This window comes from Pseudophryne corroboree, chromosome 3, assembly GCF_028390025.1.
Source record: "Pseudophryne corroboree isolate aPseCor3 chromosome 3, aPseCor3.hap2, whole genome shotgun sequence".
Taxonomy (NCBI): domain Eukaryota; kingdom Metazoa; phylum Chordata; class Amphibia; order Anura; family Myobatrachidae; genus Pseudophryne; species Pseudophryne corroboree.
The window spans coordinates 469653945-469675028 of record NC_086446.1 but is presented as its reverse complement, the minus strand read 5'-3'; the positions used below and the strand labels follow the sequence as shown (position 1 = coordinate 469675028).

The 21084-nt window shown below is 40.9% G+C and overlaps 1 protein-coding gene across 1 annotated transcript in view; it reads left to right on the top strand.

Annotated features, from left to right (window-relative positions):
- GLP2R (glucagon like peptide 2 receptor) overlaps window positions 1-21084 on the top strand; it is a 310415-nt gene that overhangs the window by 150710 nt on the left and 138621 nt on the right. The window contains exon 5 of the mRNA XM_063960765.1: window positions 1319-1425. Within this exon, the coding sequence (XP_063816835.1) occupies window positions 1319-1425 (107 nt within the window). The remainder of the gene's footprint in view (window positions 1-1318; window positions 1426-21084) is intronic.

Sequence of the window (21084 nt, the reverse complement as noted above, 5' to 3'; positions counted from 1 at the left end):
GGCACCCTGACACGTAGGGCCTCCAAACAATGACACATTGATATTTAGGGTCCCAGAACAATGACACACTGACACTTAGGGTATATTTACTAAAAGTAAATTTTGGTTTTCAGTGGATTTTCAGTCGATTTTTGTGTGACAGGTATTTACTAATGTCAAGATCGACTCAAAATCGACTGAAATAGATCTTTACACTTAAATAGAACCATCAATGCTTTAACATAGAGTTCAATTCCTAACCAATATTTACTTATAGTCGATTGGAAAATCAACTCAAAATCGACCACAAATCACCATGAACAATAGAACTATCAGAAACAGAACTATTTGATTATAAATCATGAAGAATTGCCTGAAACCTCAATATGTTGGAAAAAAAACATATTAGAGAACGTGTGGGGCACTCTGGCTGCATTATTCATGGCATTTAAAGGCAAAGCAATGATTTAAAAAATGTGGATATGCAAATTAGCCCAGGAATAAAGGTTTTTGTGGTAGTACAGTGCATGTGACAGTACATGCGGACAATTATTAATTTGTCTATTTTGGTTGATTTTTGGTGAATAGAGCACATTTAGAACTTCAAATAGAAATCACATCACTCAGTGATTTTAAAATGGAACTCAAACTCAACTTTTAGTAAATAAGCTATTTGGAATAGAAACACTATAGTCGATTTTGTGGGGATGTGGGTTATAATCTAGTCAATTTTAAATAGAACCAAAATCGACTTTAAGTAAATATACCCCTTCTGGTCCCAGAACAATATTCAATGACACAAAGTTATGTACGTCTTGGGTCCGATATGGTATACTGACAGACAGGATGCCGGCTGTCCGTATCCTGGCAGCGGCATCCCGACTGCCAAAATAACGCCAGAGAGGCAGCAAGTCCGCTCACCACACTTTGGGCCCTGTGGCAAGCTTTGGTCACAACAGGTTCTATTCCCACTCGGTTGGTTGCGTGGTCCCACCAACCAAGTGGGAATTAGGGGCGGGTGTCGATATGGCAGCCATCAGTCAAATACTGGCAGTCAGGATTCTGGCTTCTGTATCCTGAACGCCAGAATTCCGACCGCTGCCATTTTGACTGCATCAAACATGCCAAACAGAAGTTTTGTAGGACACAGTACCCATCTGCTTTAGTGTCTGGCACTGCTGAATTATGTCTCAAACAGTAGGAATTCCCTTTATATACATGGTAGAATGTAATGGCAATAGACAAAATGTACATATAAATAGATAAGATGAAATAATCACTAGACAATATATAAGGAGCATGTATTCTGAGTATACATTATCTGTTTATCTTGTTACAGGACGAGGAACATGCAGTGCTGTCACTGCTAAAAATATGCTACACTGTTGGGTACTCAATCTCACTTGGAACTCTCATACTGGCCCTTTGTATCCTTCTCATGTTCAGGTTTGTACATCATATAAAATTGTTACATTAATCGGTCTTTGGCTGGTTCATGAAGCATAGTTAATAGAATAGAGCAAATGTCTCATAGCAGTATTGTTACTACTGCTTTAATAAGTGTATTATATGGTGTCTGGGAACTCAATTGCAACTCCAAATTTCTATTCTGACTGTGCCAGGGTGTAACTCTCTCACATTTGAAGAAAGGATTATCCTTGTGTGGCTCAGGAAAGAACCACACCCTTTCTTCAATGAAGATCAGTTCACATATATAAACCTGTTTGTGTGGGTCAGTTAGGGGAGTGATAAGAGGGTGTGCACTTTTAGCACAGTGCACAAGGGCCCTGGGGAGAAAATGGCTGCTGCCGCAATCTCTTCTTTGCCAGGTGCCTGGTGTGATATTTTTCACTAGCAGTGCCCTGGACTACAGGGTCTATTTATGAAGCAGTGAAAAGTGTGGAGAAATGAGGCATTGGAGAAAGTGCCCATGACAACCAATCAGCATTGAAGTAACATTTATAATTTGCACACTATACAATTGTACGAAACAGCTGATTGGTTGCCATTGGCAACTTTTCCACAGGCTCACTTCTCCACTCTTATCACTACTCATGAATAGACCCCTACTTCTGTGCAGTCCAGAGCTCCATCTCAGTCCCAGCTTGTTTTGTTTTGGGTTGTCACAAGGGCATGCGTGCAGCTCGGCGTCAACACTAACAGACTCTGGTGTGTGGGTGGGCATGGTAGCAGCTGATAGATGGCAGAGGCATGGTGTATGGAGGAGGAAGACACTGGTGGCCCTCAATAGCACAGGTAACCATCTCACTGTTACCAGGGAGCAGCTTGAGAGGTGTGAAGAGGGACAGACAGACAGCTGGGCCAGGTGGGATGGTGGCAATGTTGCTGGGTTGATGCCACAGGGAACCTTAGACAGGTGGTTTCAGAGGTAGGGCTATCTGAGTTTCAGGGGTGGGGCTGTCGTGGTACAAGGGTATGGTTTTCTGTACTTTGATGTTAATAACCACCCCACATCAGGATGACTTTGGAAGGGCAGTACCCTGGTATCTAAATTTGCAAATCAGCTAGACTCTTCCCCTGCTCCTGCCCCCACCTGCTCCTAATGTAGTACTGTGCAATCAGCTGAATGCAGGGCCTGCACAAACACATAGCCATAGGCAGACACAGATTGAGTGGACCCCTGGATGAATTTGCCTGCACGCAATGCCACCCACCGCTATTGCACTGTAGTGATGCACATAAAAGAGGTGGGTGCTTAAGCTGGGAGTCCCCCCCCCCTCCCCCTCAACACACACACACACACTTGACATCATCGGAGCTTTTAGCAGACTGGAAAACACACAGATACTCCATGATGTGAGTGCAGTTTCCTGAAGAGCAGGGCCAGCAGCAGAGATTGCTCTATTTCACAGTAAACTTTGCTGTAAGTTTACTTTTTTGAGTAAACTGTATAATATTGAATACAGTAAATTCCCTGAGAACTCTATGGTATGTAGGCAAAAATACAGTACGAATTTAAAAAAAAATATAAACAGGTTGCAGTATCCATGTCGTGGTCCTAGATAAAGATGCTAAATACTTATCTCTGGATGTTTCTTCTGTTGTGTCTCAATTGTAGTGTATATTCTTTGAGATGGATAGAAGACTCGATGGATTTCTTGATGTTTCTTCTGTCGTGTTTCAATATAATATATGATCCTTGAGATGGATGAGAAACTCGACTGTCTTGTGTCAACTACTCCTTTCTCCGAGCCTTTCTCTGAGATGCGAGCCGGATCTTTCCAATGGTTTTCGAATTTCAATGGCTGAATTAGAAACATCGGCGTCTCCGGCTCCCGCCACAGTGATGACATCCCGACATCTCCCACCAAGGTGAACCATCTCCATGACTGAATTGTGAGGTCATAAACCTCCAACCTTCTGGGCTACTGCGAGGTCATCTTTACTACAAAGCATACTCTGAAGATAGAACCATAGGAGTAGTTGACCCAAGACAGTCGAGTTTCTCATCCATCTCAAGGATCATATATTATATTGAAACACGACAGAAGAAACATCAAGAAATCCATCGAGCTGAGTCTTCTATACATCTCAAAGAATATACACTACAATTGAGACACAACAGAAGAAACAGCCAGAGATAAGTATTTACCATCTTTATTTATCTAGGACCACGACAGCACCTCCAGGTTCACTCCATATCCATTTCTTTTCTTTCTAATATTACTTTGGAACTCATTTAGGGATGAGTCCCTTGTGAACCCAGAGACAGTAGTCCACTGTCAAATTGAGCGCCAAATAGACCACACACCCAATTTTCACAGGTTGCAGTGTGCAGGTTGCAGAGTAACTCTAGTCCGTGAGCACCTCTGAGATTGGAGATGCAATGTATTTCTTTTACAGGCCAACAACTCCTTATAATAATTTATAATGCACTACGCCTACTTGCGGTGGCACAAGGTCACATTTACAACATCATGAACCTTCAGCACACACCTATTGCCCCTATTTAGGAAACTGGGTGGTGGTGGTGGAGGGGGCTGTTGCTCATTCATGCACAGGGCACCTACATGTCTAGTTACGGCTCTGCATATCCAGACTGCCCATATTGCTGTGTTCTTATGAAGCTACGTTGCTGCAGTATGTCCCTGACTTTGCAGTTTCTAGTCCTGTAATAGAAGTTATTGATCTGGCTGTACCTTTCTTCTGGAGTAAAAGCCTATTTGTTTTAAAGGACTTCAGTCTCCAGTGGTTGCCTGCATGATCATCTACCTGCTGCAATGACTCGTGGTATTTTTTTCCTTCCCTATCTGTTACAGTAGAAGCACCAGAAAGCTCTGCTCAGCAGTCTAAGAAGCAGCTGCTTGCTTTGTGTCCCCTGATGCTTTACATGTATCCCCAGTAAAAGCATGTGATGTGACTGGATGGAGCAATGCAAGACTATTGGTCTGAGCAGGCTCCTGGCTGTCTCCCTTTTTTAACACAATAATAATCTTTGTCAGATAAGATAAGGCTGTTGGTACGGGGATGGGTCTGAACCCATGGTTTGCTGCCTTTTCCTCTACCACTGTAAGCTGTCACTAGAGGCCCCAAGGCAGGCCTGTATCTGGGGTCATTTATACACATATCGGTGTCCCGGATAAGAAATGTAATATATTACAATAACTGTGCACCACAGTGTTCCTTTAAGGTTCTGATCATCAAACTACAAAAGAGTCTGAAAGGGTGATTCCATTGTCTCTGGGGGCTGCAGCGATGCTACTCCCTCACAGATATCAATAACAACAGCTCCACCAACTACAACATGCATAAAAATAACACTCATATTTTTTGTACTTTTCATACATTGATGTTTGGACAGAATTATCCTTTTTACAAACGTTGGGCCATGCACTATAATCATTAGAGAGCTCACCAATGAAGTTGGATGGGGCATGATTATTTTTTACTATCTACTTTGCTTAAAAAGTTTTGGAAATGTAGTACAGTTGCACAAAAAAGTTTTTGTCCCCTTCCTGATTTCTTTTATTTTTGCATATTTGTCACAGTTAATTGTTTCAGGTCTTCAAACAAAGCTGAGTACAAGACAAAGACAACTTGAGTAAATACAAAATATAGGTTTTTAAATGATGATTTCATTTATTGAAGGAAAAAGTTATCCAAAGCTTAGATCACCCATGTAAAAATTGCCCACTAACCTTAATAACTGCTTGTGCGACCTTTAGCAGCAACAACTGCGGCCAAAAGCTTCTGATAACTGGAAATAAGTCTTTCACATCGCTGTGGAGGTATTTAGTCCTACTCTTCTTTGCATATTTTCTTTAATTCAGCCACACTGGAGGGTTTTCGAGTATGCACTAGAAAACGGCTGCTGGGAGCATAGGGATATGTATATAGAAAAAAATTGATCAGCGCTATGTCATTTTGTCTATATTCGAGTATGAGCTGCCCCTTTAAAGTCCTACCACAGAAACTCAATTGGATTCAAGTCAAGACTTTGACTAGGTCACTCCAAAATCTTAATTTTGTTTCTTTTGAGTCTTTCAGAAGTGGACTTGCTCTTGTGCATCACATCCTTCTCTTGATGCATCTCCCAATTGTTGGTCTAATTCAGAAATGTACAGTACACAAATGCATTAACAGATGCGATTTTGCTAAGGACTCATTAGTGCATAGACACCTACTGCCGGCATTTCACATAAGGTCGACGATTGAAATTTTGAGTAAGTCTACGCTGTCTCAGACAGAATGTCAATGCTGACATTAAATAAGCTGAGCAAGGCCTGCAGTTCCATAGATGTTCATCTGGGTTTTGTTGTGACTTCCTAGATGAGTTGTCAATTGCTCTTGGAGGAAGTTTGGTAGGCCAGCCACTCCTGGGAAGAATAACCACTGCTTAAATGCTCTCCATTTGGAGATAATAGCTCTCACTGTGGTTCGCTGGTTGTCCCAGAACTTTAGAAATAGCTCTGTAACCCTTTCCAGAATGATATATTTTACTAATGTTCTTTCTCATCTCTTCTGGAATATCTTTTGATTGCTGCTTACTGTGCTGCTTGTTGAGAACTTTTGGTCGACTTCACATTGCTGGAAAGGTTTTATTTAAGTGATGTTTAGATTCAGTAGTGCTGTCAGTGATCAAGTCTGATTTTGTCTAGTCTAAATGAACCCAAATATCAATTTAAATTGGTTCATTGGTTGAATAAGTAACAGAGTGGTTTATTTACTAAGCCTTGGATGGAGATAAAGTACCAGCAAATCAGCTCCTAACTGCCATGTCACAGACTAGATTTGAAAAATTACAGTTAGGAGCTGATTGGCTGGTACTTTATCTCTGTCCACTGTATCCACATACATGGCTTAGCAAATAGACCCCTATGGGGGCATTTACTATTTCACACAGGGACAGTTGGTGTTGGATAATGTTTTTCCTTCAATAAATGAAATAATCATTTACAAACTGTATGTTGTGTTTACTCAGGTTTTTTTTTGCCTTATATTCAATTAAGTTGTAAGATCTGAAACAATTAAGTGTGATGAATTTTCAAAAAAGAAAAGAAAAATCAGGAATCGGCAAAAACTTTTTAACGCCACTGTATAATCATTATTATTATATAACTGTAACTTCAGCGTAGATATCATTATATTCTTAGTGTAACACGTGCAACTATCATCTTCGCCTGTCATTTGTATGGCAATAAACTACTATATATCCTATTAGTCTTGTATGAATGTCTTTGTGAATTACACACGACTAACCCTTATGTGCGTCATTTGGTATGTTCAGATAGCACTTAGTTGATAGCACTATTAGAGCAACCTATTAAATCAATAGTTAAGCTTCAGCAGTAATTCGATACAAATCATTTGGATTTAATAAAGCACAAGAGCACTATTGCCAATATGTGCGAGTGTTCTCTCTCTGTCCCCCTCCCAAGATGTTATTAGCAACACTGTTTCCATTCCATTCCTTTCTCTATCCAGTTGCAATCTCACTTCCCATTTCCCTTCTCTTACATGCCTTCTCCTCCTGAGTTTTTTTTTTTTTTGTCTGTCCATCTATTCAGTTCTTCTATTCTGTCCATCTATTCAGATTTTCTTGAAGTTGATTGACAATCTTAAAGATGAGTTTTACAAAGAAGAAAATAGCATTATAATCATGTGTAGTGGACATGCTATAATTAGGATAATAATATACAGAAGCTTGCACCATGTGAGGAAGGCTTAGACTGATGTATTCAGCAGCCTGGGACGGAGGTCCTGGAGCTATTCAATTCATCGCATTATGTCAGAGAATGCCGGTTCTCATGCCATAGGCATGGTGTTTAGTCACGGGAACCGGAATTCTCCAACATAACTGCCTAGCGGGATGCTGTTTTCGCCCTGCTAAAGGCAGAAAACAGCATTGCACCAGTAGTTTTGTTGGATTTCTGTTCGCATCCCAGTAGGGGTGCGAGAAGAAATCCTCTAGTCGGGCATAACATTGCACTGAATTGAATAGCTCTGGGAGCTCCTTTACGGCGCTATTCAATTTATGCTGAATTCAATCGAACCCTTAGTGGCAAAAATAGAACTCAAAACTAATTTAGATGAGACTAGGAGGATTAGCAGTCACTGATATATTCAAGGAAAAAGCAAAGGATCCCCAGTCCCCGCAGTTACAGGAAAGGCAACAAATAAAATCCCTTGAGCAGAATTTACCAATCATTGGAGAGAGATGAAGTTGAGTAGTTGCTCAAAGCGACCAGTCAGCTTCTGAGCAGGATGTATAATTTTTTACCAAATCGACCTGTAGATATCATGACTTTAATGCCTATTATCGCGTCTCTGAATTTAGATTTTTTTTTAGGCAAATGTATCAATAGAGCTGGCTTGTGATAAACAATTGCTTTTGTGATTTTTTTTTTTGCTTTAATATTGCATGCATTAGGCAAATGTTATTGTATTAGCCCCAATAGATATCTTTGTACCAAAGGTATTTGTAGTGTATATATATATATATATATATATATATATTTTTATATATATATATATATATATATATATATATAATCTGTATATAAGGATAAACGGAGAGCGCACTGAATGACTATCAGCATGAATGACACACTCACTTAGCCGTTCTACAGCGATGTTGCAGCTTGCAACATCCAGGACGCCGACGTTGTGATGTCACCTGCCGGGATCAGAGCTGACCTGGAAGCAAGCTGCAACATCGCTGTAGATTGGCTAAGTGAGTGTGTCATTCATGCTGACAATTATAAACCTAAATGTACATGAGCTTATGTTTCAAGTAAAGATTGTATACTTTTAATCATTTACGAGTGTGCGGTTTGGAAAAACGCTGAGATCCTAAGGATTATTTGCACAAGGACTGAGTACTGTTTGAAACACACATATGTATATGTATATATATATATATATATATATATATATATATATATATATACTTTCACAGCAATGGGCGGCACTCACAGGACTGATACAAATGGTGAGTAGAAAGGAGACAAGGAGACTTGTCCTTAGATCTACTTTTTGGTTATATATGCTCAGCCCATGATTAAATGCCTTGAAATGGCATGCGACAGGTTGACTATGTATCCCACTGCCCTCCAAAGTTTGCCTAATTGCAGATCTGTGGAGAGCAATTCTGTCCTTAAACTGTCTTGTGGTCTTCCCTACATAGAGAAGACCACAAGGACAGCAAATAACATACACTACAAAGGTGCTGGAACATGTCAAAATTTGTCTGATCGCTATCCTTTCCCCTGAATGTGGGTGCGGGAAAGAATTTCCCACCTCCATAAATGTTCATGTAGTACACCCAGTTCACCTATAGCAGCCGGGCTTTTTTGAAAGAAAATTAGTCGGCTCAGGTTCTTTAAAGGCAGAGATATCATTTTTTACCAGCCAGTCTTTTAAATTGCGATCCCTCGCAAAGCTGGGCATCAGGGAAGTATTTTGAAAACTAGAAAAATCAGCATCAGAGGTCACAATTGGCCATAAAGTTTTCACCTGTTTAGCAATCTGCATGCTAGAAAAATGAAATATTTGTACGAAGGGGACCACACCCTCCTTTCTCTTGCTGCCAGGTGGTTTAGTAACCAAAGTATTGGCCCTAGGTGTCTTCATTACTTTATTCTTAGCCTGGACCAACTCGTCATACCTGTACCCTCTCAGTATGAACTGTTCTATCATGATGTCAATTTGTTTCTCAGTTTCCTCAAGATGATTGGAAATCTGATTGACTCTCAGGAACTGAGAATAAGGTAACCCCTTCTTAGTGGTAATGGGGTGTTGGCTGGCATAGTGTAACATGTTGTTTCTGTCAGTGCTTTTGTTGTATAACCCAGTGTGAAGATGCCCATCCACTAATATAACCGAAACATAGATCTAAGGACAAGTCCCCGTGTCTCCTTTCTACTTACCGTTTGTATCAGTCCTGTGAGTGCCACCCATTGCTGTGAAAGTATTGCTGGCTCCATGAAGGGTCCTAGGAGGGCACCCGGGCATCTTATTGGAGAAGGCTGAGTGACGATTCGTATGGCATTTGTATATATATATATATATATAGGAAAACAGTGCCTTCTAGTGCAATAAAGCATTAATCAACAATAGAAAGCTTCGCCAACTCCAAAACACCATCAAATTTAAGAAGTGCTGATCTATCAGCTTGGACGTAATCAGCGATAAAGGTTCATATTAGTGATGAGCGGGTTCGGTTCGTCGGAATCCGAAATCCCCCGAACTTCACCTTTTTTTACACGGTTCCGAGCAGACTCGGATCCTCCCGCCTTGCTCGGTTAACCCGAGCGCTCCCGAACGTCATCATCCGGCGGTCGGATTCTCGCGAGATTCGTATTCTATATAAGGAGCTGCGCGTCACCACCATTTTTCACTCGTGCATTGGAGATGATCGTGAGAGGATGTGGCTGGCGTCCTGCAAATATCTGTGCTCAGTGTGCTGCAAATATCTGTGCTCAGTGTGCTGCAAGTGCAAATATCTACGTTCTCTGCCTGAAAAACGCTCCATATCTGTGCTCAGTGTGCTGCAAATATCTGTGCTCAGTGTGCTAATTGCTTTATTGTGGGGACTGGGGACCAGCAGTATTATATAGTAGGAGGACAGTGCAGAGTTTTGCTGACCAGTGACCAGCAGTATTATACGTTCTCTGCCTGAAAAAGCTCCATATCTGTGCTGCATTGTAGTATATAGTAGGAGGAAAGTGCAGAATTTTGCTGACCACCAGTATAACTATATATATATATATATAGCAGTACGGTACAGTAGTCCACTGCTCTACCTCCGTGTCGTCAAGTATACTATCCCATCCATACCTGTGGTGCATTTCAGTTTTGCACAGTTTGCTGACTACCAGTATATAATATATAGCAGTACGGTACAGTAGGCCACTGCTCTACCTACCTCTGTGTCGTCAAGTATACTATCCATCCATACCTGTGGTGCATTTCAGTTTTGCACAGTTTGCTGACCACCAGTATATAATATATAGCAGTACGGTACAGTAGGCCACTAATCTACCTACCTCTGTGTCGTCAAGTATACTATCCATCCATACCTGTGGTGCATTTCAGTTTTGCACAGTTTGCTGACCACCAGTATATAATATATAGCAGTACGGTACAGTAGGCCACTGCTCTACCTACCTCTGTGTCGTCAAGTATACTATCCATCCATACCTGTGGTGCATTTTAGTTTTGCACAGTGTGCTGACTACCAGTATATAATATATAGCAGTACGGTACAGTAGGCCACTGCTCTACCTACCTCTGTGTCGTCAAGTATACTATCCATCCATACCTGTGGTGCATTTCAGTTTTGCACAGTTTGCTGATCACCAGTATATAATATATAGCAGTACGGTACAGTAGGCCATTAATCTACCTACCTCTGTGTCGTCAAGTGTACTATCCATCCATACCTGTGGTGCATTTCAGTTTTGCACAGTTTGCTGACCACCAGTATATAATATATAGCAGTACGGTACAGTAGGCCACTAATCTACCTACCTCTGTGTCGTCAAGTATACTATCCATCCATACCTGTGGTGCATTTCAGTTTTTGTGCGCAGTATATATAGTAGTAGGCCATTGCTATTGATAAATATATTACTGGCATATAATTCCACACATTTAAAAATGGAGAACAAAAATGTGGAGGGTAAAATAGGGGAAGATCAAGATCCACTTCCACCTCATGCTGAAGCTGCTGCCACTAGTCATGGCCGAGACGATGAAATGCCATCAACGTCGTCTGCCAAGGCCGATGCCCAATGTCATAGTAGAGAGCATGTAAAATCCAAAAAAAAAAAGTTCAGTAAAATGACCCAAAAATCAAAATTAAAATCGTGTGAGGAGAAACGTAAACTTGCCAATATGCCATTTACGACACGGAGTGGCAAGGAACGGCTGAGGCCCTCTCCTATGTTCCTCATGACTAGTGGGTCAGCTTCACATGAGGATGGAAGCACTCATCCTCTCGCTAGAAAAATGAAAAGACTTAAGCTGGCAAAAGCACAGCAAAGAACTGTGCGTTCTTCTAAATCACAAATCCTTAAGGAGAGTCCAGTTGTGTCGGTTGCGATGCCTGACCTTCCCAACACTGGACGGGAAGAAGTGGCGCCTTCCACCATTTAGACGCCAACTACAAGTGCTGGAAGGAGCACCCACAGTCCAGTTCCTGATAGTCAAATTGAAGATGCTTCTGTTGAAGTACACCAGGATGAGGATATGGGTGTTGCTGGCGCTGAGGAGGAAATTGACAAGGAGGATTCTGATGGTGAGGTGGTTTGTTTAAGTCAGACCCCCCGGGGAGACACCTGTTGTCCGTGGGACGAATATGACCATTGACATGCCTGGTCAAAATACAAAAAAAATTACCTCTTTGTTGTGGAATTATTTAAACAGAAATGCGGACAACTGGTGTAAAGCAGTGTGTTGCCTTTGTAATAAGTAGGGGTAAGGACGTTAACCACCTAGGAACATCCTCCCTTATACGTCACCTGGAGCGCATTCATCAGAAGTCAGTGACAAGTTCAAAAACTTTGGGTGACAGCGGAAGCAGTCCACTGACCACTAAATCCCTTCCTCTTGTAACCAAGCTCCTGCAAACCACACCACCAACTCCCTCAGTGTCAATTTCCTCCTTAGATAGGAAAGCCAATAGTCCTGCAGGCCATGTCACTGTCAAGTCTGACGAGTCCTCTCCTGCCTGGGATTCCTCCGATGCATCCTTGAGTGTAACGCCTACTGCTGCTGGCGCTGCTGTTGTTGCTGCTGGGAGTCGATTGTCATCCCAGAGGGGAAGTCGGAAGACCACTTGTACTACTTCCAGTAAGCAATTGACTGTCCAACAGTCCTTTGCGAGGAAGATGAAATATCACAGCAGTCATCCTGCTGCAAAGCGGATAAATCAGGCCTTGGCAGCCTGGGTGGTGAGAAACGTGTTTCCGGTATCCACCGTTAATTCACAGGGAACTAGAGAATTGATTGAGGTACTGTGTCCCCGGTACCAAATACCATCTAGGTTCCATTTCTCTAGGCAGGCGATACCGAAAATGTACACAGACGTCAGAAAAAGAGTCACCAGTGTCCTAAAAAATGCACTTAACCACGGACATGTGGACAAGTGGAGCAGGGCAGACTGAGGACTATATGACTGTGACAGCCCACTGGGTAGATGTATTGCCTCCCGCAGCAAGAACAGCAGCGACGGCCCCAGTAGCAGCATCTCGCAAACGCCAACTCGTTCCTAGGCAGGCTACGCTTTGTATCACCACTTTCCATAAGAGGCACACAGCTGACAACTTCTTACGGAAACTGAGGAACATCATCGCAGAATGGCTTACCCCAATTGGACTCTCCTGGGGATTTGTGACATCGGACAACATCACCAATATTGTGCGCGCATTACATGTGGGCAAATTCCAGCACGTCCCATGTTTTGCACATACATTGAATTTGGTGGTGCAGAATTATTTAAAAATGACAGGGGCGTGCAAGAGATGCTGTCGGTGGCCCGAAGAATTGCGGGCCACTTTCGGCATTCAGCCACCGCGTGCCGAAGACTGGAGCACCAGCAAACACTCCTGAACCTGCCCTGCCATCATCTGAAGCAAGAGGTGGTAACGAGGTGGAATTCAACCTTCTATATGCTTCAGAGGATGAAGGAGCAGCAAAAGGCCATTCAAGCCTATATATCTGCCTACGATAAAGGGCAAAGGAGGGGGAATGCACCTGACTCAAGCACAGTGGAGAATGATTTCAACGTTGTGCAAGGTTCTGCAACCCTTTGAACTTGCCACACGTGAAGTCAGTTCAGACACTGCCAGCCTGAGTCAGGTCATTCCCCTCATCAGGCTTTTGCAGAAGAAGCTGGAGACATTGAAGGAGGAGCTAAAACAGAGCAATTCCGCTAGGCATGTGGGACTTGTGCATGGAGCCCTTAATTCGCTTAACCAGGATTCACGGGTGGTCAATCTGTTGAAATCAGAGCACTACATTTTGGCCACCGTGCTCGATCCCAGATTTAAAACCTACGTTGTATCTCTCTTTCCGGCAGACACAAGTCTGCAGAGGTTCAAAGACCTGCTGGTGAGAAAATTGTCAAGTCAAGCGGAACGTGACCCGTCAACAGCTCCTCCTCCACATTCTCCCGCAACTGGGGGTGCGAGGAAAAGGCTAAGAATTCCGAGCCCACCCGCTGGCAGTGATGCAGGGCAGTCTGGAGCGAGTGCTGACATCTGGTCCGGACTTAAGGACCTGCCAACGATTACTGACATGTCGTCTACTGTCACTGCATATGATTCTGTCACCATTGAAAGAATGGTGGAGGATTATATGAGTGACCGCATCCAAGTAGGCATGTTAGACAGTCGGTACGTATACTGGCAGGAAAAAGAGGCAATTTGGAGGCCCTTGCAGAAACTGGCTTTATTTTACCTAAGTTGCCCCCCCTCCAGTGTGTACTCCGAAAGAGTGTTTAGTGCAGCCGCTCACCTTTTCAGCAATCGGCGTACGAGGTTACTTCCAGAAAATGTGGAGAAGATGTTGCTCATCAAAATGAATTATAACCAATTCCTCCGTGGAGACATTCACCAGCAATTGCCTCCAGAAAGTACACAGGGACCTGAGATGGTGGATTCCAGTGGGGACGAATTAATAATCTGTGAGGAGGGGGATGTACACAGTGAAAGGGGTGAGGAATCGGACGATGAGGAGGAGGTGGACATCTTGCCTCTTTAGAGCCAGTTTGTGCAAGGAGAGATTGATTGCTTCTTTTTTGGTGCGGGCCCAAACCAACCAGTCATTTCAGTCACAGTCGTGTGGCAGACCCTGTCGCTGAAATGATGGGTTTGTTAAAGTGTGCATGTCCTGTTTATACAACATAAGGGTGGGTGGGAGGGCCCAAGGACAATTCCATCTTGCACCTCTTTTTTCTTTCATTTTTCTTTGCATCATGCGCTGTTTGGGGACTATTTTTTAAATCTGCCATCCTGTCTGACACTGCAGTGCCACTCCTAGATGGTCCAGGTGTTTGTGTCGGCCACTTGGGTCGCTTAGCTTAGCCATCCAGCGACCTTGGTGCACCTCTTTTTTTCTTTGCATCATGTGCTGTTTGGGGACTATTTTTTAAATCTGCCATCCTGTCTGACACTGCAGTGCCACTCCTAGATGGGCCAGGTGTTTGTGTCGGCCACTTGGGTCGCTTAGCTTAGCCATCCAGCGACCTTGGTGCACCTCTTTTTTTCTTTGCATCATGTGCTGTTTGGGGACTATTTTTTAAATCTGCCATCCTGTCTGACACTGCAGTGCCACTCCTAGATGGGCCAGGTGTTTGTGTTGGCCACTTGGGTCGCTTAGCTTAGTCACACAGCTACCTCATTGCGCCTCTTTTTTTCTTTGCATCATGTGCTGTTTGGGGACTATTTTTTAAATCTGCCATCCTGTCTGACACTGCAGTGCCACTCCTAGATTGGCCAGGTGTTTGTGTCGGCCACTTGGGTTGCTCAGCTTAGTCATCCAGCGACCTCGGTGCAAATTTTAGGACTAAAAATAATATTGTGAGGTGTGAGGTGTTCAGAATAGACTGGAAATGAGTGGAAATTATGGTTATTGAGGTTAATAATACTATGGGATCAAAATGACCCCCAAATTCTATGATTTAAGCTGTTTTTGAAGGTTTTTTGTAAAAAAAACCACCCAAATCCAAAACACACCCGAATCCGACAAAAAATTTTCAGGGAGGTTTTGCCAAAACGCGTCCGAATCCAAAACACGGCCGCGGAACCGAATCCAAAACCAAAACACAAAACCCGAAAAATTTCCGGTGCACATCACTAGTTCATATATTTTCAGTCAGTGAGACCATATATGAGAGAGAGAATTGCCAAAAATAGTGTAATATAGTTTAACACAATCAATTGGCCAAACAACAAACAAAATGCCAGAAAACTAAATAACTGCTTATAAGCGCCCAAATAGTAGACTGTGCAATGTCAGAGAATTACCCTGATATAATGCGCGGCCGACAACACTAGGTGAGTGTCATAAAGAAATCACAGAAAACAAAGAAACGGCTGCGCAATGTAACAGGGAAAGAAATTAATGAGAGCCGACGTTTAAAAAAAAATTCACAATTTATCAACCAGAACACTTAATAAAAACATGCTGATAATAATACCAATAATATAAAATTATTAATGTGTATGGCTATGTAATAGAACACAATATAGATATCTTATGAGGTTTTTAAAGCAGCTTGTATAATAAACTTGCTGAAGATCTGTAATCACTCACAAGGTTGACACTTGTGGATTCATTTGTGTAATTGAATAAGGAATGGCCCCAGGTAATGCACAAAGTGCCCGTCACAGAGCTCTGCTGCTATAATATGTACCTCTCCTGTGGGCTGGTCCGAGACCGGGCGTCCCCGGTTCTTAGTCCTGCGTTGCCCACTCGTGCTGTGCAGCAAGGAGATGGTGATGACCGCCGGGCTGTTGTAGCAAGTGAGGCCGATGTAACAGATGAGAGCCGCAGGCTGGTATGTGCGGTTTGCGGGAACCAGAGTGCCGGTAGAGAAGTCCGTAGGAACTCGGAAAAGAGCTGCTGGTGTAGATACCTTAATCAAGGTGGATAATGAGGCGGGGTCCTAACGCGTTTCGTCACGTATCACGTGACTTTTTCAAAGGTGTATTCCTACCTCTATGCTCAGCAGTATTTAAAGCCAGAGTGGCTGAGGGTGTACAGGTGTACATAATAAAGAATTGATCATTGGAAAACAGTTGTAATTAAAATTAAAAACGTCGGCTCATATACTAAAAGTGCCTGATATGCTTAGTAAAAGGCAGTTTAGAAATTTCTCAATAGATTAGTTATAGACATACACTACAGTCTACTACAAAAAAACAGCTCATAAGAATAAGAATAAAAAATACAATATAAATGGACAAATAATAATAATGCATAATTGGGAATGAATATATAAACAATAGAACTAAAAATAAATATAAACAATTCAGACAATTTGGATCTCCACATGGCTATATCTGACATGAATTTGTTCACAAAAATAATAATAATTCAAGATTATAGTTCTAATAGGTTAAAACTAAATCATAGCTGATTAATAATATGAAGGGCTTTGATGTTCATTTGAACCATTATTTGTAGCTCTATTTGCATATAGGATATTTTTATGTACACAATAGCTGATGATAATAAAAAATTAATAATAATGATACATATATTAAGAGATTTTTAAGAAAATAATAAAACTGAGAATGAATTGTCGGATCGGGATCCAAACCCAGGTCTCTATCTATATGAGGTCAGTGGCTAAATCACAGGAGCCACTGAACCGTGCATTAGAATGTAGGTAGAACATGAGATAAAGTACTTAGGAAGGTAAAGACAGTATCTAATCTAACTCCAAAGTGATCATGCCAGATGGTTTTATAGTGTGAAAATTTCTGAGAACAGCAACACATATAGATCTCTAAATGGGATCAACCTGAGATGAATTATCCCAGAGTCTCTAGTTTCCTAATTAAATCTACCTCTCACCCGCCCTTACCCTTTCATCATTGCTCCTCCTTCCTTCTTCCTCTAGCTTACACGTCTGCAGTGTGATGAAATACATAAAGAATTAATGTAGATTGGATGTGCAAATTACTGACAAATGAATGATTGACAATGTAATTTAAATACAAAAATACATTAAAACTAAAAAAATACCCAGGGGTCTCAGAATCTTAAAAACGCTATCCTTTGTAGATGATCCTACACTCAAAGAAAAATGGGATATATTATTGGACAATTGTTCCTTTTCATTAATGGAACTTCTTGTAAACTACCGTAAAGATAAAACCATGCAATTATCTCGGGAAATAGAGGATACAAGAAAATGCTTACACTCATTTTCTGATCATCCTCAATTTCAGTTCAATGATCTTAAACTTAATCGTAAGTTAGAACAATATGAGAAAGAGATCATAGAAGGCAAAAATAAGAAATTTAATAGAGACACTGATGATTACATTCAGAATAGAGTTCGTAATTTTAACAAAGGTCCACATACATCTAATAGGGGAAGGTCACAGAGTAATTCCAATTGGAGATCTAATAGAAACTCCAACTCCACTAGGAGACCTGACACGACTGACCCAAAATATCAGTCAAACAAAAATAAAAATCTAAATTCCTCCAATAATTATTATAACCACCCCACCTCTCCTCAGAGAATTCCCTCAGCTGAGCCATCAGTAAGACCTCAAAGCTCAGACTCTGAAAAATGGCTCCTCTATGACTACCACATATACTACCAACACATCAAATACTACTAATTTTTTAGAGAAGGAACAGAGGGATCACAAATTCACACTTCCTTATCACATACACAACCGTTACGAAACATTAAGGATAGATTCCCCGAAAAGAGCAAAAGAAGAAAACATAGAGGATGTAGAGGAGGCCGCAAGCTACAGAGAGAAAAAAGAGAGATCTAAGGTCATAGATCAGACTAATGTATACAACTTGTCTTCTAAAGAAATAGACATTTTTGAAACTCGTCTCTTGGCCAAAGGCCTCAAATTCGCCCTCTCCAAACCACCAGCCTTTTTCAATTTGTTTGTTGAACTCAACACTTACATTCGGACCTTAGCACGCAAGAGGTATTTTTGCAACTAAAAAACTGGTCCAATGTAAAATAGAGGGTACTCCAATAATTCTAGATGAACAGGATAGAACCAGTTTGGATATGTTAGAGTCCCTGCTTTTGGAGAGTAACATTTCTACTCCAATGATCCCCATCTATAATTGTGAACGTAATAACGAACGGAGTTCTTTATTTAGGAATAAATCCCAATTTTTCCCTTTACACCATAGGAGTCCTTCTATAGATATTTTCTATAGAAAGACACTGGATGATTTCAATTGTCTATGTCAGAGAGAAAAGAAAAAATTTAAATACAGACAGAATTTATCCATTCAAGAGAGATCAGCACTTCAGAGACTGGCCAGTGACCCCTCCCTTGTCATCAAATCAGCTGACAAGGGAGGGGGTATTGTAATTCAGAATACTGATGACTACTTAACTGAAGCATACAGACAATTGAATGAAACCAGTACATACACTAAATTACCTGGTAATCCCTCTCAGGATTTTCACAAATCCTTGACAACACTTGTCAAAACTGCCACTGACAAGGGTACTATATCTAAGGATGAATCAAGATATTTGATACCACTTCACCCTATCACCCCCACCTACTATCACTTACCTAAGATACACAAGTCACTCACTGCACCTCCTGGGAGACCCATTATTTCTGGTGTTGGGTCCCTCACTTCTAATTTGTCACATTTTGTTGATTATTTTTTACAGCCACTTGCATCTGCACTTCGTTCACATATTCAGGATACTACCTCCTTTTTAAATGCTATTGCAGGTAGCAATTGGAAAACCTCTTTTCTATCACAATTTAATAGTTCCTCTTCTAAAGTTCGGAACATCATCCGGAATAATTATCCCATTTTACTCACAGATCAAGTACTTGGAACAGAATTAAATGACACACCTTCAGTCATTTTTTAAAAATCTAATAATTTACAGCATACCCTGGCCCCTAGCCACTTTGTAGATAAAAGGATCTCAGATAAATCTATAATTTCAGTTAATAATTCCCAGTGGCTCTCCAATATTAAAGGATGTTTCAGATGTGGGGCCAAACAATGTATCACCTGTTCCTACATTCAGAACAACTCCAAATCCTTCATCTCTTCTGATGGGAAATTTTTCGAGATACAGTCCTTTATCAATTGCAACAGCTCCTATGCTATCTATATGCTAGTATGTAAGTGTAACCTCATTTATGTTGGTAGAACAACTCGCAAACTTAGGATCAGATTTTTAGAACACAGACGAAATATACAAAAGGGATTCTGCTTTCATAGTGTCTCTAGACATTTCTCTGAAATACACCATAAAGATCCTGAGGATATCAAACTCATTGGCATTTAAATTATTATGCCTACATCACGGGGTGGAGACAGATACAAGAAACTCTGTCTCAGGGAAAATTATTGTCAGCTATTGTGTACATAAAAATATCCTATATGCAAATAGAGCTACAAATAATGGTTCAAATGAACATCAAAGCCCTTCATATTATTATTCAGCTATGATTTAGTTTTAACCTATTAGAACTATAATCTTGAATTATTATTATTTTTGTGAACAAATTCATGTCAGATATAGCCATGTGGAGATCCCAATTGTCTGAATTGTTTATATTTATTTTTAGTTATATTGTTTATATATTCATTCCCAATTATGCATTATTATTATTTGTCCATTTATATTGTATTTTTTATTCTTATTCTTATGAGCTGTTTATTTGTAGTAGACTGCAGTGTATATCTATAACTAATCTATTGAGAAATTTCTAAACTGCCTTTTACTAAGCATATCAGGCACTTTTAGTATATGAGCCGACGTTTTAAATTTTAATTACAACTGTTTTCCAATGATCAATTCTTTATTATGTACACCTGTACACCCTCAGCCACTCTGGCTTTAAATACTGCTGAGCATAGAGGTAGGAATACACCTTTGAAAAAGTCACGTGATACGTGACGAAACGCGTTAGGACCCCGCCTCATTATCCACCTTGATTAAGGTATCTACACCAGCAGCTCTTTTCCGAGTTCCTACGGACTTCTCTACCGGCACTCTGGTTCCCGCAAACCGCACACACCAGCCTGCGGCTCTCATCTGTTACATCGGCCTCACTTGCTACAACAGCCCGGCGGTCATCACCATCTCCTTGCTGCACAGCACGAGTGGGCAACGCAGGACTAAGAACCGGGGACGCCCGGTCTCGGACCAGCCCACAGGAGAGGTACATATTATAGCAGCAGAGCTCTGTGACGGGAACTTTGTGCATTACCTGGGACCATTCCTTATTCAATTACACAAATGAATCCACAAGTGTCAACCTTGTGAGTGATTACGGATCTTCAGCAAGTTTATTATACAAGCTTCTTTAAAAACCTCATATCTATATTTATCAAGGTGTGTTCTATTACATAGCCATACACATTAATAATTTTATATTATTGGTATTATTATCAGCATGTTTTTATTAAGTGTTCTGGTTAATAAATTGTGAAAAAAAATTAAACGTCGGCTCTCATTAATTTCTTTCCCTGTTACAATGCGCAGCCGTTTCTTTGTTTTCAACAAACAAAATGCCCCTATATTAAAAAAAGAAAAAACACAGCTTATCTGCCTATCTGGTGACATCAGGGCAGATAAAACATATTAAAAAAAAAAACATTTAAAAAGCTACAGCATAAATGGAGGGGCATTAATAAAACATAAACATACAAATATAAAAACAGCAGCAACATGGAATAAAATAGCAATATTGTAAAAAAAAAAATAGAAAATCTGTATATATCAAGATAAAATTATGTCATTCATGGAAAAATGAAGGATTTTTATATATAAGACCTCAAAACAATCACAGGAAGGGATAAATTATAAAACCGATGCTATTTCGTAATGGTCATTTAAGCCATTAGGAACCAGGGTATTCAATAACAAAATCCAGTACATTTCAC